The 27,299-nt window shown below is 39.4% G+C and overlaps 4 protein-coding genes across 20 annotated transcripts; 2 read left to right on the top strand and 2 right to left on the bottom strand.

Annotated features, from left to right (window-relative positions):
• The first annotated feature begins 798 nt into the window (after positions 1-798).
• On the top strand, positions 799-6,344 carry LOC127793325 (protein TOC75-3, chloroplastic). The gene is made up of 7 exons (XM_052324156.1): positions 799-2,008; positions 2,181-2,402; positions 2,500-2,607; positions 3,023-3,214; positions 3,312-3,560; positions 4,582-4,836; positions 5,009-6,344. Exons 1-7 carry the CDS (start codon positions 860-862, stop codon positions 5,246-5,248), a joined length of 2,415 nt encoding a protein of 804 aa, XP_052180116.1. The 5' UTR covers positions 799-859; the 3' UTR covers positions 5,249-6,344.
• LOC127793450 (uncharacterized) lies at positions 5,990-12,879 on the bottom strand. Of its 3 annotated transcripts, none has more exons than XM_052324182.1 (5): positions 12,517-12,879; positions 9,657-9,828; positions 6,901-6,933; positions 6,669-6,763; positions 5,990-6,593 (listed from the first exon to the last, which is right to left on the bottom strand). In XM_052324182.1, exons 1-5 carry the CDS (start codon positions 12,877-12,879, stop codon positions 6,372-6,374), a joined length of 885 nt encoding a protein of 294 aa, XP_052180142.1. In that variant the 3' UTR covers positions 5,990-6,371. The 3 variants fall into 3 exon arrangements, with proteins under 3 accessions (XP_052180142.1, XP_052180150.1, XP_052180156.1); XM_052324196.1 differs by lacking the exon at positions 6,901-6,933 and adding an exon at positions 7,208-7,326 and having other exon boundaries at positions 6,428-6,593; XM_052324190.1 differs by lacking the exon at positions 6,901-6,933.
• A 364-nt stretch (positions 12,880-13,243) lies between these two features.
• Positions 13,244-15,326, top strand: LOC127793341 (pentatricopeptide repeat-containing protein At5g59600). The gene has a single exon (XM_052324157.1). The coding sequence runs from the start codon at positions 13,244-13,246 to the stop codon at positions 14,819-14,821; it is 1,578 nt and encodes a 525-aa protein (XP_052180117.1). The 3' UTR covers positions 14,822-15,326.
• A 1,391-nt stretch (positions 15,327-16,717) lies between these two features.
• On the bottom strand, positions 16,718-27,006 carry LOC127793357 (transcription factor PCL1). Of its 15 annotated transcripts, none has more exons than XR_008021381.1 (4): positions 25,125-27,006; positions 21,149-21,217; positions 20,383-20,472; positions 16,835-18,883 (listed from the first exon to the last, which is right to left on the bottom strand). XR_008021381.1 is itself a non-coding variant. In XM_052324159.1 (2 exons), the coding sequence occupies exon 1, from the start codon at positions 26,715-26,717 to the stop codon at positions 25,728-25,730; it is 990 nt and encodes a 329-aa protein (XP_052180119.1). In that variant the 5' UTR covers positions 26,718-27,006; the 3' UTR covers positions 16,718-20,472; positions 25,713-25,727. The 15 variants fall into 15 exon arrangements, 5 of the variants coding, with proteins under 5 accessions (XP_052180119.1, XP_052180120.1, XP_052180118.1 ...); XR_008021415.1 differs by having other exon boundaries at positions 16,835-17,349; XR_008021365.1 differs by having other exon boundaries at positions 16,718-20,472; positions 25,713-27,006.
• Between the last annotated feature and the right edge of the window lie 293 nt (positions 27,007-27,299).

Here is a 27,299-nt window from a genome sequence, read left to right as displayed (position 1 = left end):
CGCATGATTAATCTCCAGGGGCGGATAACCTTTCCCCCGCACTTCCCGAGTAAATTCGGATGCGGTCACAATTTATACACACTCAAAGCTGGATATTCGAGGTAGTCTATATGAGACTTGTCTTCCAGCTAAATGATGTCTTCCAGCAATAATTTTGCTCTTCAAGTCGCCACACTGATTCGATCTCAATACTTTATGTGAAACAAGTACTTTGCTACTGTGCCATGCCCGTGGGGGCCGAATAACTTATTTTCTAGAATAGTTTTTGTTATCATCTTATATATATTAGTTTGTGTATATTGTAAAATTAACTCAATAACATTAAATATTTTTTAAATATCCATTGAATTTAAATTTAATATAAAAAATATTTTCAAAATTGTAAAAACAATCTAGAAACTATTTTTTTTTAGTATTTTTTTGCATTTTGATACAAAAACCATTTTGAAAATGTCGAAACTACATCCTCGAAGCATCCTCATGCATTATAACATTTTCCTATTTTCTCTTAAAAAATTAAATATTAATAAATAAATATATTTATTAATATTTAATCATTAATCATTATTGATATAAGTAATAATTAACATTACTTTATGTGTAAACAGTTTTTTGGTTAAATGTTATTTCATTTCATTGCTCATATTTTATTTTTCATAAATAAAAAATATAAATATAAAATTTAAGTATAGACTTGATTTAAAAATGTTTGATTATTATTTATTGTTATTTTTTTTTACATAAATTTATAAAAAAAATCTATATAAGTAGGATTTATAAAAGCATTGTGGATGTCGACCAAGCAAGACCTAACTGCATTACCCCCTGAATCTCTCTCTCTCCCCCTCTCTTATCGCCAATGGCCGCGCCGGGCCACATTTTCACTCTGAATCTCACTCCGTCGCTTCCTTCCCGCCGCAAATTAGCCCCTGCCGCCGCCTATAATGCTTCCGCCAACCGTTTTTCCGTCGCCGTCAAATGCGACCACTCCGCCCATTCCTCGTCGCAAAACCCTAAACCCATAAAGTCCACGCCTCCCAAATCCCTCGTCTCCGTCGCCAAAACTCTGGCCGTCTCCGCAGCCACTGGCATCATCTTCCACCTAGCGTCTTCGTCCTCCCTTTCTGTCATCGGAAATGGCCCCGGCGGAACAGGCGGAGGTGGAGGTGGCGGCGGCGATGGTCAGGGCGGAGGCGGCGGTTTCTGGTCGAGGTTGTTCTCTCCGGCGGCGATTGCGAGGGACGAGGAGTCGCAGGAATGGGACTCTCATGGCTTGCCGGCTAACATTGTAGTCCAGCTCAACAAACTCAGTGGCTTCAAGAAATACAAGGTCTCGGAGATATTGTTCTTCGACCGCCGCCGGTGGGCCACCGTCGGCACGGAGGACTCCTTCTTCGAGATGGTCTCGCTCCGTCCCGGAGGAGTTTACACCAAAGCGCAGCTCCAGAAAGAGCTTGAGACCCTCGCTACTTGCGGGATGTTCGAAAAGGTTGATCTTGAAGGCAAGACCAATCCAGATGGGACAATTGGAATCACGATATCGTTCACGGAGAGTACGTGGCAATCAGCTGATAGGTTTAGGTGCATCAATGTGGGCCTGATGCCCCAGTCGAAGCCGATAGAAATGGATCCAGACATGACTGAAAAGGAGAAATTGGAATACTTCAGGAGTCAGGAAAAGGACTATAGGAGGAGAATTGAGAGGGCGAGGCCCTGTTTGTTGCCAACGGCGGTGCACAGGGAGGTGATGAAGATGTTGAGGGATCAAGGGAAGGTGAGTGCCCGGCTGTTGCAGAAGATCCGAGACCGTGTTCAGAAGTGGTACCACGACGAGGGGTACGCCTGTGCACAGGTTGTGAATTTCGGGAACTTGAACACTAAGGAGGTTGTTTGCGAGGTCGTGGAAGGAGATATCACTCAGTTGGTTATCCAGTTCCAGGATAAGCTTGGAAATGTGTGTGAAGGGAACACCCAACTTTCAGTTGTGAGACGCGAGTTGCCCAAACAGGTGATGCGTTTGCTTTCTGTGTACTTTGTGTTGGCAAGTTCTTGAATTCGCTTTGTTAATTTTCATCTTATGTTTTTTGCTAGAAATTTATTTGGTTAGGCATGTTATTATCTATATGGGTCACTAGGGGTGGTTCTTTTATTTGATTGGAAAATATGTACTCTTTCTGCAGCTTCGACAAGGGAATGTGTTCAACATAGAAGCAGGGAAACAAGCTCTGAGGAACATAAACTCACTAGCTTTGTTTTCCAACATTGAAGTTAATCCAAGGCCTGATGAGAAGAATGAGGGAGGAATTATTGTGGAGATTAAGCTCAAGGAACTAGAACAGAAGTCAGCTGAAGTTAGTACCGAATGGAGTATCGTTCCTGGACGAGGAGGCCGTCCTACACTGGTTTGTGAATTATACTGTTAATTTGACTTTTTGTTGAACCTTGTATAATGGGTTAACTAACCAAGTGCCGTTTCCTTTTATTTACCATGTGCTTCAGGCTTCCATCCTTCCTGGTGGAACTGTTTCCTTTGAGCATCGGAACCTGCAAGGGTTGAACAGGTCCATTCTTGGTTCAGTAACCACTAGCAACTTCCTCAATCCTCAGGTAAATTTAGTTTTACTAAATAGTTTTGTTTTAAGCATGATTTACACATTTGAGGAGCGTTAGGTCTTGTTTTCTTTGTTGTTTTCAAGCTGTTTTCAATTTTCAGCTTTCCAAAACAGTGAAAACATATTTACTTTCATATTTTCAAAAATGCCTTTTCGAGAACAAGAAAAAATTTGTAAAGAAAATTCAAAATAAAAAGTCATTTTGGTTATTTTCATCACAAACACGCTCAAAATTTAAAAAACTCAAAAAACATTACAGACAAAAAGAATGCGTTTTCAGCAATCTCAAAACAGATACTCAAAACACAAAATTAAAAATGAATTCAAAATTGAAAACTGAAATACAAAGAGATTAACCCCTCATCTTTTAAAAAATTTCCATCCTAATCATGTGGCTATTTGTTCTGCAGGATGATCTTTCTTTCAAGCTGGAGTATGTCCATCCTTATTTAGATGGTGTATATAATCCTCGCAACCGCACCTTCCGTGCAAGCTGCTTTAACAGTAGGAAACTGAGTCCAGTCTTCACTGGTGGTCCAGGGGTGGATGAAGTTCCCCCTATTTGGGTTGATCGTGCTGGTTTGAAAGCTAATATTACAGAGGTAGACTGCACCAATGGCTTTCAGTCTCACTGGTGTTAATTTTACACGTGAAGCTAAGCATCTGAAGTAAACATCTCCTCTGATGCTTTCCTTGCAGAATTTTACTCGTCAAAGCAAATTCACTTATGGGCTTGTCATGGAAGAGATAACAACACGTGATGAAAGCAGTCATATTTCTCCAAATGGTCAGAGGGTACTGCCAAGTGGAGGCATTAGTGCTGATGGACCTCCAACTACACTAAGTGGCACTGGTGTTGACCGAATGGCATTTGCTCAGGCAAATATTACACGTGATAACACCAAGTTTGTAAATGGAGCGATAGTTGGTGAGAGAAATGTATTCCAGGTGTGTCTTGGAAGCCTATGTTGTTCTATTATATCTGCTATTTGATAATTTAGATGACATATTCTATTATAAATCTTAAATCTTAGAATTATCATCTTAGTTCCTTAACATAATTCACTGTTAGAGAGGTCACCCCAATTCAGGAGTTCATTACCTTTGTTGAACATATTCAATGCCTGTAGTATGAAGGTTTTATGTGTTCCTGCTTCCAAAATATTTACTTTTCCATGACATATCCTTGCCTTTTAAAGAAAAAGGGGAATGAAATTAACTGGTTGATTACTTGATTTCTGGTCTGCAACTGTTAACCTTGGTTTTGGGTGGTTCTTAAGAAATTTTATGTCCTTATTGTGAAGAGTTAAAGTTTTGTGTCATTTATGTACATGATGAAAAAAGTTATTTCTTAAACACTATTTAGGTGTCTGCTTTATGCATCTACATACAACAAGTGACTTTCCCTCACACCAGAAAGCAATTTTTTAGGTGAGACATCATGGTAACAGGCTTTTAGTTGTAACAGGCTTTCCCTCACACAAGAAAGCAATTTTTTAGGTGAGACATCATGGTAACAGGCTTTTAGTTGTACATAAGAGCACTGTTGATGTGCTCTACCGAGCTTTAGAGTGCTGCTGTAACGTCAAAGATTTCTTCTTTTCTTGGTACTGAGATGCTCTGCTGAGCTTAAAAGCTCCGTAGTAGTGTTTTTATTCCTCATCTTCTTCTTTTCCTTGTATTAACGTGCTGCCAAGCTTAAGAGCACTATTATAGTGTTCTGGGTCCTCTGTGTCTGTTGAGCAGATTCAGTAATTACAATGTTTACATCTAGAATGTAGCAAATAACTATGGGGTTTGTCCATTTATAGGCATTCTTTTGTTTAATATCATTTTTCTTGTAAAAGAAAAATGTAGTCGATTTCAATATAATAACTTGAAGCAGAATCCTTCGCTTTGTTTTTCATTTGAAAATCTATCTATATTCTCTTAAACCTCAATAATCCATATCCTTCTTACTGTATTGCAGCTTGACCAAGGACTTGGCATTGGCAGCAAGTTTCCATTTTTTAACCGCCACCAACTAACAGTGACAAAATTTATCCAACTAAGGCAAATGGAGGAAGGTGCTGGTCAACCACCACCACCTGTGCTGGTACTTCATGGCCATTATGGTGGTTGTGTGGGAGATCTTCCTAGTTATGATGCTTTTACACTTGGCGGGCCTTATTCAGTAAGGGGTTACAACATGGGAGAGATCGGTGCAGCCAGGAATATTCTTGAGGTATAGGACTTGCTGAAGATTAATGATATGAATGTAGTTCATAACAGAACATCTGATTATAAGAGCGATCTTTCTAGTCAAATTACCCCCTCCCCTCCCCCCCAGCACACACACACAAAAAAGCCCGTGCTGTTTGTTTTGTATTAACATTTCTTTTTAATGCTTACTGCAGCTTGCTGCTGAGTTGAGGGTACCTGTGAGAAACACACACGTATTTGCATTTGCAGAACACGGAAATGATTTAGGAAGTTCAAAGGATGTAAAGGGTAACCCAACTGAGGTCTATAGGAGAGTGGGTCACGGTTCCTCATATGGCGTTGGGGTCAAGCTAGGTCTAGTGCGAGCAGAATATGCTGTTGATCACAACTCTGGGACTGGTGCCATTTTCTTCAGATTTGGCGAGAGATTTTAGATGCAATAAAAGTTGCAAAATTTTGCTAGGTATATTCAACACATTGGATTTCAGAAGGGTTCTTGAAGCTAATATATATCTGGCTCCCAAGCTGAGTTGTTCTGGACTACAGAGATGTTTTACTGGGGTTCCATGCTTTTGGCAGTTTGTTTCTAGTGAATCGATTTCCCCAATAATTTTATATTATTGTTATGATCCTTTTGTTATTATTCCTTTTTTAACCTTTTATTCTGTCATGCGACACGGTGAACGGAGGAACATTTGTCTCTGTTGGGCTAAGAGTTTTGCAGTAAGTTTCCCGCTCCCTCAAAATATTATGGTGTCTACAGGTTGGGTTGATTTAATGGTATTATGATGATGTTGATACAATCATTATGAATTTATGATGTTTAAATACGATGCATTTTTATTATGCCTGAAAGTCGCCTGACCCCTCTCTCCTGGTTGCATGGAGGGTGCATTTTCACACGCAAATGAATTACCCTCATGTGGTTGCTAATTCTATAATAGTGTTGAGTTGCATAGCTAGTTACGCGGAGGATACACTTTCACGTTCAAACAGCTATTCTTCTGTGTTGGCTTAACGTATTTTGAACAAGAATTTGTACCTTTAATGATCATGAATTATGTTCCAAAGGGTTTTCCTTCCGCCAAAGCAATGAGCTCTGATAGGTCCAGTAGGATGATGCCTCATTAGAGAGCAAGCTACTCGCATGTGTATTCTTGCGTTTTTCTTTTACATTGATCAACTGCTAAACAAAAGCTTTGTAGATTTTGACTCCACAGATATTTCATTACAAAATCATAATCTCAAACAATAAATAGCTCCTTTTTTCATCCGTCCAGCTGCTGTGTTTAAGTAAAGAACGCTTAAAGAGAAAAAAATAAAATAAAAACAAAGGCCTTTCAAAGAAAACAATCTACCATGAACTGTGATTACCAGTCCTGCAAGAGCAAAATGGCAGTCTGAACTTGACCCTGGGGAGGAGGAATGTTAGCAAGGCCTTGGAAGAGAGCAGAGTTAAGAAATGTGAAATTCCAGCTTGCCCTTCTTTGCCATTGAATTGAATACGAGGAGTAAGTTGGCGGGCTCTCTTAACAAATAGAAAACGTGCATTTTCCTTCACAGACCTAATTCCTTTTTCAATTTAGCAAGTGTGGCTTCAATCTCATCAATGTCTTGTTCAATGCTGCCAGTGCCTCCCCTGGTGGCTTCAGTTTGACGCCCACTTCCACTTGTCTCTGTTCCGTAACTTCTAACTGCGTTGTCTTCCTCCTCTGATTTTTCCTCCGCATCAATGCTCAGTTCTTTCTCCAAGAATTCTACAAATTCTTCGCCAATTTCCTGTGAAGCACATTCACTTTTTCAGACCATATCTCTCTCATATACGCTAACTCAAAAAACTGAACTAAATCTCACCGCCAATTCCTCCCATAGGCTCTTTGGCTTTCCTTGTGAAGCAGCGCTGGCCTCCCAGTTCTTGAATTCTTCTTGAAGATCCCTAAAGAAGTCCCCTGGACCAGTAAATCAAAACCTCAGCAGCACAACAAGGTCGGTATTGTACAAGCACGTATATAGATCAAAATGCTGCACAAGACTGGAAAATGATCCAAGTTTAACTTTGTGGCACTTGTGGATGCAACAATTCTACCTATTGTTATTTGGACATCCCTCAAAAAGTTACCTGCAGGATGAAGCCGTTAATATAAGAACACAAGTAAGAAAAATCATTCTCCCGGAGAAGAGTAAAATATACTGCACGTCCAGATTTTGGAGTTTTGGATGTTAATACACACACAAAAGGAATTCATTGCAATTAGTGCAATCAATGGCGCCCTAACGCCTTCAATAATTTCATTTGCATAAAAAAATCAGGATTATTCTGCATTTAAAGGTACACTTTTACATGTCTGCTCCAAGGATCACAATCTGGGAGCTTATGCAAACGATGGTCTTACCATTTTGGTGGTCCAAAAAACTAAGACAAGCAACCGCTTTATCCTTCCGAAAATGTTACATTTCCAAGATGCTGTTCTGGTCACGAGGCATGTAGTACTCTCAGAAAATCGACTCGTTACTGAGAAATAGTGAACATTGAAGGAGAAGTATGTTAGGCCCCGGTTCACTTGACTTATCAAAGAAGGTCTAAGGGGTAGGGGTAGGGGTAGGGGCAGGGGTGTAAATGGGCTGGCTGGCATAACAGCCAGCCATGTGCGTAAGGGGTAGAGAAGGGAAATCGCTAGGTTGTGCAACAACCCAGCAGGTGCGTAACAGATTTCTGTTGAGGAGGGGCGGAACAATGTGTAGAGGGGGAAGAAGTGGAGGGAGGTAGAGATTATTCTTGTATTGAGTCTTAAGGAGAGTTAAGGGCCTCTCGAACGCCAGTTTTTCTTGTAATCAAATTGAAGTGGGAATTTGAATTCAGTTTCAGTGAATTATTTCTTTGGGTTCTCATCAATTTGGTATTAGAGCATCATCGATCCTAATGGTCAACTTGACGGACCAAGTAGGTGAATTGGAAGGGAGGATGGAAGGAATGCAACGGGGAATTGATGTCATGAGGAGTGAGGTTCAATCGGTGGAGAAGAAGGTAATGAGCTTGCTGGAACAATTCGCTTGGATGAGAATGAGGTGGGAAGAGCAGGAATGGGAGAGGAAGAATAAGGAGGAGTTGGGAGACTAGCCTCCGAAATTCCTACAGGATTCCGAGGCGACATCGGAAATAGGAGTGTGGCAAGCTGAAGTAGGGGGTTCCGAGGGGGGTTGGCGGCCGGAGATCCGAGGGCGACGGTTGGAGATGCCCCTCTTTGAAGGCGAAGATCTTGAAGGTTGGCTATTCCAAGTCGATAGGTACTTTGTGGTGAATGGGCTGACTGACGAAGAGAAGATGGACACAACAACGTTGTGTTTGGAAGGTGTTGCACTTTTATGGTTCCAGTGGGAGCAACAGAGTCGAAAAGTGAGAAGCTGGGAAGAGCTAAAGGGGTTGCTAAGGAATTGCTTAGGGTCCACGCAAAAAGGCACGGTAAAGAAGTCGGACGAGCTGGGGGGATGCGATTAAGGAGGGTGAGATGGTGGAAGTGCCGCTAAGAGTTCACCGGCAAGGTAGAAGGGCAGCCGACGATTGGTCTGTTTAAAATGCCAAGGACTGTCGATCCGGTGACATCCAAGGAGAGCATCTTACCGATGATTGGGGCGCCATCAATGGTCCATGTTATCTGGGAAGCTGGTTTGATTCTTACCCCGATTTCTTAGAGATTTCACACGGGGTTGGTTGATAATGGAGGGCCCCCCCATCTGTTCTCACCATCATAGGGGGGTGGGTGCCTCGTCCAAGCAGGTCATGATGGTGGAAGAGCAGCATATTTCTAGAAGTCAAAGGCTCAATTTGCATTCTGTTGTGGAGCCCAATGGTATAGACCCAAAGATCTTAAATAATGATGGGTATTTGGGCGAACTTCATGATGAGGTTGAGATTTGGCAAGCCATGAAACAACTGACAAAGTCAAGGTGCTGGGAAGTTGTATATACTAGGGATGTAGTGATTGGAATGGGAATTATTGTAAATCAAAAACCTATTACAAATGAGTGCTGTGAAGAAAGAGCACAAAATGAGCCTCTCGTTTGTCAAGAATCTAATGACCCTAATGCAGCCTGCAATGTGCCACTGCAAGCATGCATGCACAGAATTCCTGTTGCTGAAACAGAATGAGGATCTAAATGGCCAAAACAGTGGCCAGCATGAGTGGGACAACCACCTTACTGGTTGTTGAGTTTCCAGTTTGGAGTCTATGGCAAAGCAGCCCCTGAAGATTTCACTGTAGTCTATCAACCCCAGAAATGAGTGGTGATTAAATCATATTTGACTGGAATGGAGAAAATTCTAAAGAAGTTTTGGGAGAGAAGGCCCTCTCGAATAGGCCTATATTGTTTTCTTTTTTTTTCCAGCAGCAATTTCCATTTTTCCACCTTGAGGACAAGGTGAGGGGGGGGGGGGGGGGGGGGGAAGTAATGTTAGGCCTCCCGATTCACTTGACTTATCAAAGAAGGTCCAAGGGGCAGGGGTAGGGGTGTAAATGGGCTGGCTAGCATAACAGCTAGCCATGTGCATAAGGGATAGAGAAGGGAAATCGCTGGGTTGGGTAACAACCCAGCAGGTGCGTAACAGATTTCTGTTGAGGAGGAGGGACGGAAGAATATGTAGAGGGGGAAGAAGTGGAGGGAGGTAGAGATTATTCTTATATTGAGTCTTAGGGAGAGTTAAGGGCCTCTCGAACACCCAGTTTTTCTTGTAATCGAATTGAAGTGGGAATTTGAATTCAGTTTCAGTGAATTATTTCTTTGGGTTCTCTTCAAAGCACATCACATATAAAGATACATGACAATAGAAAAAGACCAAAAAGTTACCAAGGCCATAGAACTCTTCTTCATCTTGAGTATTCCTGCTTTGGTTTCTTCCAGCAGTTGAATATGAATAATCAGATGAGCGATTTCCAGATTCATATCTCCTTCGAGATTCAGAGTTCAGCAACGTATTGTATGCATGCTTTATCCTCATAAATTTCTCCTGAGCATTTGCCTATACCCCAAGAATTTGAAATGTTCAATCCAAATTCAACCAAGTGAAAGTTGCAGTGTTAACATACATATAACAGTGATGCATTTAATATTGACCAGGGGACAGGGTTGAATTTTGGGAGACTACATTCCCTATCATTTAGAATCGCAAGAAAATGTAGCAGCACTTCCTCAGCATCTATTTCAATCATTCTTGTTTAAAAAATTATTAAACAGAAGCAATTACAATATGTTTTCACAAGATGAAGAACATATATATAAACTAGCTAAAACAAAAGAAAGAAAAACAAGGGATTTGAGCCAAAGTGAAGTGCATATATAAGATTAAAATCAAAGAGTACTAGTAAATGAGGGGGCGAATAAAGAGAGGTGGAAAGAGTATTTCTCAAAATTATTCAATGAAGGTGGAGAAACGAGTGTTATGTCGAGACATCTTAATAACTTTAAAAAAAACAAGAATTACATGTTCTATGGATGTATATGTCCAAGTAAAATAAAGCAAGCATAAAAAAGATGAAGAATAGTAAAAATAGTTGGACCAGATAAGATACTGATAGAAGCATAGAAACGCATGGGAGAGAAAAACATTTTTTGATTAATGGAATTCTTTAATGTGATCTTTAAGTAAAAAAGGAGGCCATGCAAGTGGAGGAAAAGCACTTTAGTGCCAATTTACAAGAATAAAGGAGATGTTTAAAGTTGTGGAACCTATAAGAGAAATCAAGCTAATGAACCATACTGTGAAACTTTGGAAGAGAATGATTGGGCAAAGATTAAGGAGAGAAACCAAGGTGTTTGAAATCAATTTGGTTTCATGTCTAGTACTGGTAGATCAACAATAAAAGCTATATAAATGTTGAGTCACATAATGAAAAGATATAGAGATAAAATAATTTACATATCATGTTTATAGATTTAGAAAAAGCATATGAAAAATTTCCTGGATGAGTCTTGGGGAGGGTTTAGAGAAGAAAGGAGTTTGAATTGCATATATGTGGGCTATTAAAGACATGGACATGGATCAAGGAGTAGACACACATGTTAGAACACATAGAGGAGATACTAGGACTTTCCTAATTACAATTGGATTACATCAAGAGTTGTTCTAAGTCCTTACCTATTTGCCCTAGTAATGGATAAAGTCACTAAACATATTAAGAAAAATGCCCCAATACTAAGCTCAAAATATGGAGGAACACTTTTGAATCTAGAGGTTTTAAGTTAAGCAGATTGAAAATCAAATAAATGGAATGCAAGTTTAGTTATAATATAAGTTAGAATGATGTGATGGTAAAATTGGAAGACCAGGTCACACTAAGAAAAGATTAGTTCAAATATCTTGGATCATTCATCCAAAAGATGGGGAGAATGAGGACGGCAATAGAATTATGCGGGATGGTTAAAATGGAAAAATGCACCTAGCATTTTATGTGATGGTAAGATTTTGTTAAAGCTAAAAAAAAAATTTTGTAAGCCAACTATAAGACCAGGTTTGCTATATGATAAAAAATGTTGGGTAGTAAAATACCAACATATGCAAAATATGAGCATAATGGAGATATGTTAAGATGGATGTGCTGGCATATAGGAAAAAATAAAATTATAAATGAGGTTATGTGTAATAAGGTTGCAGTGGCTCCTATTAAAAATAAGATGACTGAAACACGATAAAGATGTTTGTTTATGTGCAAAGGAGAGTAATACCCTATGAAGAGAATTGAAGGAATGGAATGTGTATCTACTCTAGTAAGAGAGGTAGAGGAAGACCAATAAATGAAAGACCCTCAGGTGTGATATGAGTTCTGAGAGCCTTATGGAGAACAAGATCATAGATAGAAATGACTAGCAAGCTAGAATTTATGTAGTCAATCCCACATAGTGAGATAGGGGCTTGATATGTTGTAAGAAAAGGATTTTTTCCCTTTAGTTGATATAATCATGTATGATCTGTCTAATTTCTCTATGTTGACATCCAATCCAGTGGTCCTTTCAGCTATACATTGTAAATTCAAATATACAGTCTACAAAAATTTCTCAGGCTGCTATAATTAGTCCTTGGATTGATAACATCAACAACAACAATCAAGCCTAATCCCACTAGGTGGTGGTCCTTGGATTCATAAGAAGATTTATTCTATCTAATATTTCACCATACATTAATCATCAAAATGATACTCAAGAAGCAACATGGAACCTTTAAACAGTAGATTTACACATCACCTAGATGGGAAAACGAGAGAAACCAGAGTAAAGTGACTCGAGTCAGTGTGTTCAAGCACAGATTTAGATTTGATCGAACCTCTATCTTCAGAAGGCCTATCAATCATCCCCTTGTCCAAAACCAATAAAGTAAGCCATACAACAAGATAGAATTGTAAACTCAAATGAAGCCGATCTTGCAATTTGCTAATTTTTGCAAATTTTAGGGAAAACAAACCAACAATGGCAATGAATTCTGCAAATCGGTTGATTACTAGACCAAACACAGTGTAAGACAATTGGATTGGTATCTTCCGAGTATTTGGACCTTTCAGTCAATCAATGGAAACTAGATAAAGATTTTGATGAGCCCAGGTTAGGTACATTCGATAATCTTTAATCACACCATCAAACAGCAAACAGCAAACAAAGTCAAGTATTTTCATTTTATATCAAACAAAGTAATTGGAGATTGTGGAATACTCCATACCTCTTTATTAACATCAGGATGGTACTTCAGAGCAAGCTTCCGATAAGCTTTCTTGATCTCATCGGGAGTTGCAGAGGGGGAAACGCCCAACACTTCGTAGGGAGACTCTCGGCGACTGGACTTCACAACAGTGCAAAAATTTCTTCTCTTCTTGTTGCGATTTCTGAAACCTGTTAAGAAGCTCGGCGGTGAATATAGAAGTAGGCCGGAATTGCCTCCATAGGCGATTCTGCAAATGGGTGTTGACGAATTTGCTCGGTTATCCAGATAGGGAAGACCGCGATGAGCTTGCTTCGAATCCGGATGAGAAACAGAGAAAAGTTCGATTCCCTTTAGAGACAAAGCACATCCATGCATGTTCATGAAGCAATGCCCTCTGGTCTTGCAGCCACAGATTCCATCGACGTATTATGATGTGGCCTTGGCCTAATCCACTGAAATCGAACTGCAATCAACGGCTTCAAAACTTCGGATCGATTCTCGTGTGATTTTACTGAAATGCCCATGTTTCCCTTCTATATATTCTAATTGTAATATAACACGCAAGCTGTTTGATGTAATTCCTCATAGATTGACTGGTGTTTGAACAATAGTCACAGTTTGAGAACTGATGGCGTTGACGAAGGTGAAGTATTTGGAGAGATTAGAGGCTTTTATAGAAATGGGTAACACACAGTGTATTGATGAATTAGAAGGCAATGATCTTGTGGACTTGAGGATGGAATAGATGGCTTTAGAGTCATCTTCCGACCTTTACACCAAGCTCATAGAAGTCTATACTCGGCATCGGGCGTTGCCATCAGGGAGGGCATTACATGCTCGACTGATCGTGAATGGATTAGCTCGTTTGACCCATTTCGCCTCCAAGCTCATAACCTTCTACACAGAATGCGCACGGTTATCTGACGCCCGGAAACTGTTCGATAAAATTCCCCACGCAAACGTCCGCCGATGGATCGTCCTAATCGGCGCCTACGCCCGCAATGGCTTTCACCAGGAGGCCATGGATGTGTTCTGTGACATGCAGAGAGAACGTGTAAGCCCCAACAAGTTTGTTCTCCCCAGCATTCTCAAAGCCTGTGGACATCTCCCTGAGCAACGCACAGGGGAGAAGATACATGCTGTGATTCTCAAACACAAGTTCCATTCTGATGCTTTTGTAAACAGCGCATTGATAGATATGTATTCCAAGTGCAGACAAATTGAAAAGGCCAGGCGGGTGTTTGACCTGATGGAGGAGAGCGATGTGGTGGCATTGAACGCCATGGTCTCGGGCTATGTTCAGCACGGCTTTGTTAAGGAAGCGTTGTGTTTGGTTGAGAAGATGCAAGCAGCGGGAGTGAAGCCCAATGTCATAACATGGAACACACTGATTGCAGGCTTTTCACAAGCTGCTGATGATTCAATGGTCTCTGAGATGTTTCAGTTAATGCAAGCCAGTGGAGTTGAGCCTGATGTGGTGTCTTGGACATCAGTCATTTCCGGGCTTGTACAGAACTTTCAAAATGACAAGGCTTTTGATGCATTTAAGCAGATGTTGCAGCTTTGCATCTACCCGAGTTCGGCGACAATTAGTAGTCTGTTATCAGCGTGCGCGGCAATGGCGGATTTCAGGCGGGGGCGGGAGATTCATGGGTATGCAGTGGTAGCCAGAGTCGAAGAAGATATCTTCGTGAGGAGTGCGCTGGTTGACATGTATGCAAAATGTGGCTTTATATATGAAGCAAGCACATTGTTCTATAACATGCCTGAGAGGAACACAGTGACTTGGAATTCCATGATCTTTGGATATGCAAATCATGGGTATAGCAACAAAGCAATCGAGCTTTTCAACCAGATGTTAGAGGCGGGTGAGAAACTAGATCACTTGACTTTCACAGCAGCCCTCACTGCATGTAGCCATGCAGGAATGGTTGAAGTGGGAGAGAAACTGTTCCATGTGATGCATTGTAAGTTCGGGATCAGAGCAAGGTCAGAGCATTATGCTTGCATGGTGGATCTTCTTGGCAGAGCAGGGAAGCTCAGTGAGGCTTATGATTTGATCAAGATGATGCCAATTGGGGCCGATTTATTCGTGTGGGGGGCACTTTTAGGAGCGTGTAGACAGCATGGGAATATAGATTTGGCTGAAATAGCAGCTAAGCATCTGCGCGAATTTGAGCCGGATAGCCCGGGGAGCAGTCTGTTGTTGTCGAACTTGTATGCAGATGCTGGGAATTGGGGAAACGTTACGAGAGTGAAGAAGATGATGAAGAGGAGGAAGGTCAGGAAGTATCCAGGATGCAGTTGGATTGAAGCCACCTAGTATGGCTGTAGGAGAAAAGCAAGCTTCCAAGCAATTCATCATCTAGACTAGACCGACCTTGGCTGCAAGAGCAAGATGAAATTTTGTTTGCTTGGGAGTTGAAGAATGAGGATGTGGAGCATAGAGGTGAGGACATGTTGAATGGAACAAGAAAGGCCTTTGGGTGCCTGGTGGTGACCATGTTGGGGAACTGCTGCAAGGCTAAGATGAATAAAGAGAAAATTCTCAAAAAGTGCATTTGAATGGAGGGTATCTTCTAACATAAAAGAGAAGCATTCAAACAATTTCCTTTTTGTTTGTTGGATGCCAACTATTTTGTTTCCTGGTGAATTATCTTCCCAAGTCGCACCAATTTTTATTTGTTCGGATCTCTCCTCCGAAATGACCTCCATTTGATTATTATTATTATTATTTTACTTTTTAGTTGGCCATTCTGTGTAATTCATACCAGAAGTCATCTCTATACATAATAAGTCCGTATAATAATGGATTAAAACTTGATTTAATTGCCTAATTCAACGTGCTTTAATTGCCCGTCTGTTGTGGAAAAAGCTCGACATAAATGCCTGTACACCCGCATGCATTTGGATTCGAGATACAATTTCATTATCATTCTTGCTGTTCCTAATGTTCAATTTCCTTATCTATGCTTAGATTTCTATTAACAGGCTTATTTTAACATTATTATAACAGCATACGTGAATCTGCAACAATAGGGGATAGATTAAAATTCTGATAATAACACATCAAAAACACTACAAATAAATTTCGGCAAAAACAAAAAAACAGTACAAATTTAAATTAGATTAATACTTTTTTTGGATGAAGTAAATTATACTAATACTAGTCAACGATCAAGTTTAATCACATAATAAATATATATTATTAAAACATGGGTAAATTACACTACCCTCAATTAGGTTAAGCAAATAATACATAATACCACAAATTGCCTAAAATTTAAACGATATTTTTCCAGTCAAATTTGTCTCATGTCATAGAGTAACACTTCACTATTTTATTTAACCCAAAATTGAAATTCCCAGTATTACATTGATCTCATTTCATTTTAGTTCTTTAATTATCTTAAACCATTATTAAACAAAAATCAAGATTAACATATATGCCAATATCATTCCGAAAAATACTATTGATACACATTTTTATATAGTACACCTTAAACTACGCAAAGATATACCAATAATAAAAAAATCTCTCATAAGCCGCATAAATACATGTGAAACACATGAAGATAAGAGGTATTTTAATTATAATATTTCTTTGTGTAACTCAAAATATATAAAAATAATATACATCTAACATAATTCCATCATAATTCTATCATTCCAGACCCTCCGTAGCAGTTGCCACCGCAACCCAATCACCACACTGCAATACACAACCACCGTGGTGGCCCTTTTTTTTGTGCGCGCGCGCGTGCGCGTGGGGGGGGGGGGGGGGGGGGGGGGGGGGGGGGGGGCGGGGGCGGATGAGTGGTGGTTTAAGTAAATGGACAGATGAACTCCTTTGATGAGGGTAATTATCTTCTTCAGATGGGGAGCGTACACAATCATTTCCCAATAAAAAAGAGAACATCAACGGGTCTGTCAGACGGAAAGGTAGACAAGCTGGTGAATTCGACAATCTTTGTCGTGGTGACAATACAACCCATTTTTCATATGTAACATGTTACTCCTCTTTCGTAGCTGTATTCCTTACCTTTTTGGGGCCATTAGGGTGAGTAGTCTCCTCGCTTAGGTAAGGTTTTACAACCCCCCCCATCCTCCTCTGGGAGACACTGATAAAGGAGAAGGCTATTTTACCAGGCATTACTGAATTTGTAACAGCTACGGAAAAGGATTTAATGAAGAATAACATCAGCAAGAGAACATAGTATAACAGATTAGAACACAAAACCAGAGAATATTTTGAAGCAACCTCGAGTGTATCAAATTAGGATACAGAACCAAAGTAAATTCGTAGCAAGACATAACTAGCAAAAGATTAAAAATCTAGATTAGAACCTTGCCAACGGCATCCTCCATTACTCTAAAGCGCAACAAATAATGGATCTAACCCATATTGGTGGAACTAACTTCAGAAAATTAATGATTTAAGGGCATGAGAATGGAAGACCTACAAGGGGCAAATGGGAGAGAGAGAGAGAGAGAAGAAATCATCTAAAAGACCTGTGTATTATCCACAATTTTCAGATATCTATATTTTTTACGAAAGTATAATAATAATAAAACATGTGGCATGAATCCCTTTCGCTGTTAGAGACTAATCATATATGTCAGCACAATATCACCCAACTCCAGATAGAAAAGTACGCATTATTAAGAAGGAAAAACTGAAAATCATGGATTTTCGCATTTCTAAAGTAAAGGCAATGTGGCTCATAAATGCGCAGTATACTTCTTTCAGCCTAAGCGGTAACGCAAGTAAGACCAGCTTGGAAGAAGCCATGAAGGATGATTTTTCCTCAGCATCAGTGTCCTTCTGATTTGGCACATGATTCACTCCACCTTCACCAAAAAAGAAATGCTTAGTATCACATGAATTATAATGGCAAGCCAGGGCACCATAAGACCACAGAATCCAAGTCATAAATAATAAACAATTTTCTTTTAGGAATCGTTGGATGATTACTAATATGGAATTCACACCCCTCATCTCAATAAACACTATTGTGCATATTTCATCCCTATGAGATATCAAAATTGATTTCTGGTGTCAGCTTGTAGTTCCTGAGATTACCAACTCTTTTTAATATCAGTTTCTGCTTGCACTAGCATGATCTTGACCACCTGAAATCAGTGGCATATAAAAAATAAAAAAATTTGAACTAAACATTTTACCTCAATTCTGGAAGATAATGATATGCTGCATCCCTGTATAAAAGCAGTTACTAAATTTGAAAATGTTTCAACACAGCTCCATAATTTTCTGTTCTATAGATCCTAGTGAGAGCTTGCCCTCCCATCTTTTCACACAGAATTTCCATTACTGTAGTATACAGGGTCTTACCTCTATTGATTTCATCAAAACACTCTTGTGACCTCCAAAAGATATGGCCATGATAGAGACGGTTAAAAGCTAGAATTCAGGTACACCTAGTGTGACTCTGGGATTAAGACTTGGTATTGTTCCTATTGTACTCACATGACCTCCTTAATTCAGTGAACTAAATCTGCACCTTTTCTTGTTATTTAACTAATCTCAAAAGGGCTGTGCCCCAAGGAAAAATGCTAACTAATAAGATAAATTAAGAGACAATTGCCTCTCAAGTGTGCAAATCAGAAGAATTATCTAATAACATCACCCATTAGATAACAAGTGGTAGGCCGTAATGTTCCTATGCCTGTATAAATATAACCCCTCCCTCACAAGGGCACACTGGCAGAGCAAGAGAGACTAAAAAGCAAAAGACAAATTAAAAAAGGGAGAAAGACCAACCAACCAAGAAGATACTATAGCAAGGCAATGAATGTTTTCAAAAAGACAACATAGATGCAAAAGGCTCAAAAGATGACGGATCAATCATGTTGCATTGCTAGGCCAATCAAATTGTTTTCGAGCATAACTACCAAACAGAGAGAGTAATGAAATGGTAAAGGATCAGAGTTTTGATCCTCTAATCAAACAAAGGAATTAAATCAATAACACCTCAACTGAGAAAACAAGATTCCACCACAGCAAAGACCTCAAAACATTTGGCTTGCAAAATTTCCTTTGGCTATTATAGTTTCTATTGCACACTAGATAAGATGGAGAGTTACCAAATAAAAAAAAGGAAAAAAGGAAAAAACGACAAGCTGCAAGTTTCCATCTCTACCATTCAAGCAAATCTAAATCTTTCCAATTACATTTGTTGAAAGTAAAAATAACACCATAAAATATTAAGTCACCCCTCTCTAACAATTTAAGCTTTTAGACAATTTAGTGATCAATAAGTTAATAGGCTTTAGAGCTCTAATTTCAGAAGGTCCTGTGGATTGAGTAATTCCCTCAAAACTTTAGTGTTGAAGGTGATTCTCTTATTCACAGCAAGTCCCAAGCCTGGATAAAGAAGAGAGTTGCATTAGATAGCCGACAACAAGTGTAAAACTCATCACATCAAAAAACCATGACTTGTAATTGTTATTTTTTGTTTTTCTTGTGTATGTTAGTTAGTACACCTATGCTCATGTGCAAGTTGCATGCAAGGGGACTTTCAATGGTAATAGCTTAAACTTTTAAGACAAATGGTAATTTAACATGGTATCAGAGTAATCAAGTGTATAGGGTTAAAAAATTGCCACCAACCCAACATTTACATAGTTACACTTGCTTTGTCCAGTTATCCAATAAAAGCTTACCATATCTTAGGGTTCAGAACATCATGCACGTTGAGAATAAAAATAAAAACATAAACAATAAAAACATCATTCTCTCTAATCAAACAGCTTAAGCTTTTAGAAGAGTTGGTGATCAGCAATTCAAAAATATTAAAACTTGCAATTACCCTGCCTATCTCAGGCCTTGTCCATGTCTTCCCTTGCAGGTTAATTATTTGTTTCTCACTGAGGAAGGTAAATGAAAGTTGTACCATTTTTAAATTCAATTATTGCCTGACTAATGGAGAGCACCATTATTTTTAAGTATAGGCAGTGTAAAGATAAGGACATTAATGGCATGAAGGTTCTAGGATTGACATTTTGAATGGAAAATTGTGGTGGAGTGGGAAGGCAACCCCATTTAGAGGTTCAGAAATTCAGAGAGCATTTTGAAGGATAAGGTGTTGGCTGACATGAATAGGTTGAGATGTTAAAAGGTTTTTTGCCTGAATGACTATATAGCAATTTTCTAGCATTATCGGAGCATCATAGGTGGTGAAATTAGTGCCATGCTTAGGTGGGAAACATCATTATTTGTCTATTTCCATGGTTGATGGAAGAGTGCCTCTTTCTTCTTTTACCATTCAGATGAGTTGTACCTACTAGTAGATACACACATTTTTTTTCTTTCTAAGCATAGCTAAAAATGGCAGGCGAGCTATAATTCATAATGCCAACCCCACATAGTGGGATGAAGGCTTGATAGGTTGTTGTAAGCTTGTACAAGGTTCATCCCTCAAGTCTAGATAAAGTCCTCCTTTTCACTTCAACTTCAAGACATGCCAAACCATCTATAACATATACGCGTGGAGGCATGAATCCATTCATCCCTCAAGTCATATTCTTCTTTACTACCACTTATCTAGTAGAAAGAATAACACAACTCCAAGATCTGTCCGGTACTGGTACACTGACAATCAGGTCTCCTGTCCATATAGCTCAAGATGGATCCTTACATAAGTTCCATGAACAACACTCTTGCATCAAAATACAAAAATTGGATCAACTCACCTACAGGAATAATGAAGAATAGACTCCAACCATTGTGGTTTAATATGAGAAAAAAGAAATGCGTGCTGTCAACCATCCTGTTTGTGAAGGACAGCAGAGTGTCTACACAAATTCAAGGGGCATGATTGAAAGTAATCAAAGCCCAATAATGGTACAGGAAGAGAGAATCACCAATGCTATGCCTTCCAGCATACGGATCAACTGCTTGCTTGTCAAATATCCTAGCCTGAAAGATGTTTGCTCCTATCATGCAACAATTTCCTGCAAGTTTGCCAGAACATTGCCTAGCCAAAAATTTGATAGAAATACCCCACAAGATATAATGGCACCGTGAAACAGATGCATTCAAAATAAAAAACTAAAATTGAATCTTGCTTAATCTTGCCAAATGATGTTTGTTCTTATTATACAAATTAGTCCTTCATAGTACCCTTTCTGTATCTAGGATGCCTCACCAAATGACAGTTAAAAGGTGTCGCATCTTTATCACTCTATCCTAAAAGTTGGGAAAACTTTACAAAGTTATGTAAGGAGAGAGGGTGGAAAGCAGTCTTCTAGTTTCGTGCATATTTTTCGGACATATTAGGTAAGACAGGATGGATAATTTATGAAATCCCACAAATAAACTCAAGCCTATTGATCAGAACACCAAGTACTTGCCAGAGATTTTCTTAAAGAGTGGAGCATATTTTCTGAAGGCAAACAAAAAAATGTGACAAGATACATAATTGAACAACTTCAAGCTTCTGCAAACAGGACAAATATCTTTTACAAGAGAAAGGCTGTGGAAAGCAACCACAACATCAAAAGTATCAAGCAGGGGAATAATGAGATTGCATATTGACTTCGCTTAACTGCAGAAATAAAAACCGTTTTTACATATATTTATACTTGAAAAATGAGCGTGCATAAAATCAAGAAAAGGTCAAGGATGTACTTTAATGACTTGAGGACGTCTAGTAGAACATATATGATATGGCAGGTTCTGCATTCCATCTTTACAAAACTGGAAACAGTATATAATCAGAAAAGATACTAATCCATGAGAGGCAATGCAAGTACTGCAACAAAATGAGGCAACTAATTTACTTTTTCCCTGCTGCTGAAAAAGAAGGTTCCATGCAGTCATCAATACATGAGATAAAGCCATTTGTTAACCGAAAAGAGGATCAAGAACACACTTGATTTGCTCTCCCTTCCAAAGACCATAAACAATAAACAGGAAGCCCCATACTACTTCAATACCAAATGGTGCTGGAAAACAACTCATTTTGTCTCAAATTATTGCCTAAGAACATCCACTAAATTCGGTGGGTCCAGTTCCTAGTTGATGATAAGTCCACACAAATATAATCTGAAACTCCTATGCAAACACCAAGGCACATTTAACTGAAAGCAACAAAAAAAAAAAACCTCAATTCTGCATTCCACATCAGCTATTCTCAGTCCCTCAAAAATATACTTAATAATAAGTTTCCCCAAAAAAACATTTCTCATTGAGCAACATAAGTAAATGACGAAATTATCCTCATCTTCCTAATATCACTTTTAAGGGTGTATAAAGATGCCTCTCCGTGAATGTTTTCTAAACCTGCCATCATAGGACATGATATTTGTTGGTTGCTAGTGTACTTCCAGATTAGTAATATAGCTAATATATGGATGAATTTCATACTAAATAAATCTCAACCCAAAGCCTGCAACAAAATACAAATGATGCTACCTTACAAATATGAGGCAGGCAAAAACAATTAGACATAAATTTTGAAATTTCCACTTGATGGACTGACTATTGATCATTAGGGTTCATATGCACAGACCAAAGTAAAGCCTGGAGCTATTGAAGCTCAGCTCTGTCAAATGAAATGGCTCTTCAGGCTAAGTTCATATTTGAGTAAGCTTGATATAGCCAAGGTGGGGCTCAGATGATCTCTTCAATGTCCAACCAGATTTGGGGCCCAGTAAAATTGACACTTCAAGAAATAAAACCTAGTTTTCAACCAGATCAATGCCGTAACTATATGCGCGCATAACTAGATTTAAGCATCCAAAATGACATAATCCTCAAATCAATCACATGTATCTAGACTTTGGAAATTAATGTTTGAAATAAGATCTTTGAACCTTGGGGAAAACAATTGCAATTTTGCAAATAAAATTTAAAGGTTACTTATTTTTGAATTCTGAATGGTGTTTTGTGATATGAAACTAGAGTTTGAATTAAGAAGGCCACCAGAGGCAATCCAAATAAGCATTTTATTCTATCTTGGAAATATAAGAGGTGAGTTGCCCAAGCCTGGCTTGTGATGCTGATAAACTCAAAATAGTGTTCAATCTCAGGTCTTGTAAAAATTCAAAGAGATTATTAGCCAAACCAAGCTATTCATGAACAGCTCAATTTATTCACAACAATCAACCTTTTTAAAAAAGGAAGTGCATTGAGGTTTTATGAATGCAAATCATGTTATGCTTCAAATGTCAGGGAAAAAAAACTGATCAGCCAAGATTATGCAGCAAGAAGCACAATAAAGCATATCTGCAAGATTATGGAATCATAATGTATACATTCTGCAATGTCATATAAGAAAATTGTGCCAAGTCATTAAAAGGGAACCAAAAGAGATGGGCAGAGTGAGTGCACAAACTTGGCTCACATACTTGACAAATCCATCCATAGCATTCAATCTCACCTCAAGAAAAAATTCCACAAGATAAGCATCCCAAACTTAAGCTGTTCATGAGAGGCACTCAATTCATTCAACCCCAACTGAGGAAATTAGATGACAAACAAGAATCTCTAACCCCAATAGCCAACAATTCCTCACCCGAAATGTTTGCCAATTCACTCACTCCCACTACTAACAAATTGCCCCAGTGCTGACAGATTATCATGATTGAAAGATTTATTTTCTCAATACTTGTAGAGAACCATGATAACCACTCGTAATAAGAATACATGAATAGATTAGAAGGCAAGCTCTTTCCAGCTTATAAAACTGAAACTTGTGGAGTACCATGGCTACCACTAGTTATCATACAGAACTTATTAAGCACAGAACATCAAAAAAGGCCAGAAACATAATAACAAGCAGAAACAACCTTCTAGTCATGCAAAAATATGTCACAAATGAATTCAGAGTTCTGCAAATCATGTTATGCCTCCACTTCAAGAAAATACAGAAAGACGAAATAGAAACACATTAACCAAGAATAGCAACCCCACCACCCCCCCCCCCCCCCAAAAAAAAAAAAAAAAAACTCACATCAATTCGAAGTCAGAAGCTATGAAATGAAGGCACAAGCAAATTTGTTTATGCATTACAGAATCTGCAAGTATACAATCAGTGTGTAGATATTGTAGTCAACATTAAAAAAAAGAAAAAAAGGGCTAAGCCATCAAAACATTCAGTAAAAGGGCTGAAACTGAGGATAAGTAAAGCTTGGCCTGTATAGATGACAACCTAGATTAGTGTTCAATCTCAGCTCTTGCAAGCAATGATGCTATAGTAAGAAAGTTAAGTGAAAATATCAATCTATTTGCAAACCTCAGTTGAGGAATTTGACGAAAAAGAATCTTTAACCATAAAACCCAAAGTGATTCTCACCCAGAAAATATTCAAACTACAACTTTAGTCATGCTCCCAGATAAAATCTCAAAGGAGGCTGAAAGAAAACAGCTTCAAGTAAAGTAAAACATATAAATCAGTCATCGCTAAGAGATTATCATGATTCATCAATCTATTATCTCATTAGCAACAGATGATTGTAGAGCAAACTGATGATCACTTGTAATTAGAATATGTGAAACTGATGCGCTACACTTCTCATAAGACACATTTGGCTGTCAGGTACAGTGTAAAGATCCTCCCAGCTTAACTGTAAACCTCAATCAAAATTTGTTGAATGCTATGAATCATCATGAAATTTATCAAGCACAGCAACAAATATTTAGCATCAAGGGCACGCTGGAAATGCAGTATTGACTAACCTTCCTCACATACAAACAAGGAAGTTCCAGAGAATTTTAAAGTTTATTTATGCAATCATGTTGCACCTCACACTGTATAAAAATACAAAACAAACAAAAAATGACAACAACATATCAAGGCTTAATCCAACTAGGTGGGGGTCAATCAATGAATTCTAGCTCTTCAATCATCTCTATCAATGGCCACATAAAAAATACAAAACAAACACATGATACAAAAACTGGAAGTTACCACATGCAGCTACAAGCAAGCTTATTTATGCATTAAAGCAAACCTGCATGATCATGCAATCACAATGTCAATTTCTTGTAGTTTATCACAACAACTGTGCCAGGCAATTGGAAGTGGAATGGAAGACGAGAAAGAATACCAATCTAAATATTGGAAAGCTAAGGTCCGCTAGAAGGGGGAATAAGAGATCAGTAAAATTGAGGTTCTGTTTGGAGTGACTAAACAATTTGAAAAATTAAACCACTACTGTCCAATCAAGGAATCTTTGACCACCACTACTTCATATTATATTCTTTGTTTTCTGTGAGAAACACCGAATGGTTAGCTACATCCCATAAAACCTTTAAGTAAAGAGGAATTAAAAAGAAAAATTGGATTAGTGATCCTAAAACCACCCATCTCTGCACCCAAGCAGTACCCATTGCTATTCCATTCCCTCTATTATCTTTCTTAAATCTCAAGACCCACGGGCATGCACATGCAAAGAAACATTTGTAGTGTTCATCCTAAATTATAGAATTGAAGGTTCAATGTCTCATCCAACAACAAATGACATGGCTATTTTTGCAGGGTCTTTTTGCAAGTCTACTTTAATTATCATCAACTAAATAAAAGAACAAGGAATAAGAAAAAGCAATCAGATCCTTTTGAGAAAGCTTAGAACATTAGACAACTCTACACAAAGATGAAAACCTTTCTGGCCCGAGTTGAACAGCTACTGGGGTTTTTATTCCTTCCCTTTTTCTGAAGCTTCATAATTTTCCTCAAAAATGGACAAATAACATTATTAAGGATAACGAGTATGATTAAATACAACAGAACAAATCCATATAGTAACCTACATGAAGATCTCAACAGAAAAGTGAACCATGAATAGCACACTTATTATGTACCAGCAAACTATTGCAATTTAGGTATACATGGTTCACTAGACAACACAATTTTTTTAGAAGCCAACATTCCTTCACTAGTCGATTCAAGCAATAAAAGGTCAGTGGAGATTTTCCACAATTAACTTGAAAAATTCAATACAATTCAGCCACCAACAAAAGGTTCCAATAACTAGTTCCTAGAATCCGGTAGCTAGAAATATGAATCCCTGACTAATCTAAACAGAGCCCTAACGTGTTCACCGGGTCACAATCCCAACGCAATTGAAGCCAATATTAATCCCGTATACTTAATTTGTATCAGCACATATAGGCCCGCAAGGAACAAAAATCAATGATGATAATAACTATTTTAAGCATTACAAACTCAAATAAATCGATCAAAACTCACCTCCCCGTCAAAATGTTATTTATCGTTAGGAGTAACATAATAGGACGCAACAGAGCCGAACTTATTTCCAGAAAAATCTGTGTGTTGTACCATATTGTATGGATGCGACTCGAACCCGTGATAGGGACCCGGGGTGGATGGATTGGCAACATTCATCCCCATATGACCATGGCCATGGGTCATGCCCATAACCGGCACGTGCATCATCTGCGGAGCGTAAGGCATCGGAATAGGCATCGGCATCGGCATTGGCATGTGTCCGTTCCCGTTTCCGTGTACGCTACCCCCGGACTCATTCAGGCTCTGCGGCACAGGTGTGGACGCGAAAAGATGATCGGACGATGACGGACCCTCGTTCGACAATCCCTGCATTCTCTTCAAGTACAGTCGGTATTTCTGGAGATGACTTGCCACGTTCTCGCGAGTCAAGCCCTCGACGTTCATCAACTGCATGATCGTCTTTGGCACCGCGTTTTTTATACCTAAGTGCGCAACAACATCCACAAACCGCTTGTGCAGCTGAGGAGTCCAGACCAGACGCGGCCGCTTCAGAGTCCTGGCCGACGGATCATCGTTGCCGTTCTCCACACGCAAAGCCGAGTCCGCCTCCTCCACTCCGCTATCAGTCCTTCTCACCTTCCTCGATTCCGAGCCTTCCCTAGTCAGATCCGCCTCGTCGCCTTCCACAACTAACCCATCCTTAGCCCGTTCCTCGCTAAACGACTTGAAATTAAGATTATTTGACGACGACAACGCCTGCAATTGCCCTCGAATATTCGATAACGTGCTCTGCGACGCGCGATTCACGTCCATCATACTCCGGCGTGGCTCCGGCGATATGCTGAAAGCCGACGCCAGTTCCGGCGGGATCAACGCCTGCGACAACGGCGTTAGATCATCGGCGCTCGGCAGCCCTACCTCCCATTCCAGCACCCGGTCATCGTCTCCTCCACCGCCGTCGCCGCTCCCGGCGTCGTACTCAGTCATCCTCACTTCTTCTCCCATCACAGCACCACAGCAGCAGCAATTCACAAATCACCACCAAATCTCTAGGGTTTCCACATTCCAATCCATCAGAAACACTTCGGTTCTGGACCAGAAGTCAGAGAGAATTGTGGAGTAAGAAGAGGAATCTAGAGAGAGAAACAAAACTGTTAGAAGATATTTCGGTGAAGCCTTCGTAAGATTCGGAGAGGGAGAGAGAGAGAGAGAGGGCGGGGGGGGGGGGGGGGGGGGGGGGGGGGGGGGATAGGGGGTGTTTGGTTAGGGCGAAAATGGGAAAACCGCCCTTGAGATTGTTTCCCTGGTTGCTCTTTTTAAACAAGCGAAAGCGGAGAAAAAGTGCAATATCCGGTACCAGATCGGGACTGCCTAATTGCCAGCGTGGACTCCTCAGCCAGATATTTTGGATCCTTTAAAATATCTCTTCTTCCAATTTCTAAACGAAATTACGACTTTGACCAAGGAGGTTCTGTATCTCGGAAGGGCCGTTCTGTAATTTGAGGCGGCTTCTTTCTTCAACACCGCCTTTTTGTTCTTTGGAGAAATAGAAATATGTCGGCTGTCCACGTGGACCAATTGGAATGG

This window comes from Diospyros lotus, chromosome 1 (genome assembly GCF_014633365.1).
Source record: "Diospyros lotus cultivar Yz01 chromosome 1, ASM1463336v1, whole genome shotgun sequence".
Taxonomy (NCBI): domain Eukaryota; kingdom Viridiplantae; phylum Streptophyta; class Magnoliopsida; order Ericales; family Ebenaceae; genus Diospyros; species Diospyros lotus.
The sequence above is the reverse complement of the archived record's forward strand: the minus strand, read 5'-3'. Positions and strand labels throughout refer to the sequence as shown.

What these genes read in the sequence shown, in the direction of transcription:
- LOC127793450 (XM_052324182.1), bottom strand. Translation starts at nt 12,879, where the DNA reads ATGAACATGCATGGATGTGCTTTGTCTCTAAAGGGAATCGAACTTTTC. An exon ending in ATCCTGATGTTAATAAAGAG is followed by an intron (nt 9,829 to 12,516) that starts GTATGGAGTATT and finishes CTTGGGGTATAG; the next exon opens with GCAAATGCTCAGGAGAAATT. An exon ending in GGATGTCCAAATAACAATAG is followed by an intron (nt 6,764 to 6,900) that starts GTAGAATTGTTG and finishes TTACTGGTCCAG; the next exon opens with GGGACTTCTTTAGGGATCTT.
- LOC127793325 (XM_052324156.1), top strand. Translation starts at nt 860, where the DNA reads ATGGCCGCGCCGGGCCACATTTTCACTCTGAATCTCACTCCGTCGCTT. An exon ending in GCAACTTCCTCAATCCTCAG is followed by an intron (nt 2,608 to 3,022) that starts GTAAATTTAGTT and finishes TTTGTTCTGCAG; the next exon opens with GATGATCTTTCTTTCAAGCT. An exon ending in TGAAAGCTAATATTACAGAG is followed by an intron (nt 3,215 to 3,311) that starts GTAGACTGCACC and finishes CTTTCCTTGCAG; the next exon opens with AATTTTACTCGTCAAAGCAA.
- LOC127793341 (XM_052324157.1), top strand. Translation starts at nt 13,244, where the DNA reads ATGGCTTTAGAGTCATCTTCCGACCTTTACACCAAGCTCATAGAAGTC.
- LOC127793357 (XM_052324159.1), bottom strand. Translation starts at nt 26,717, where the DNA reads ATGGGAGAAGAAGTGAGGATGACTGAGTACGACGCCGGGAGCGGCGAC.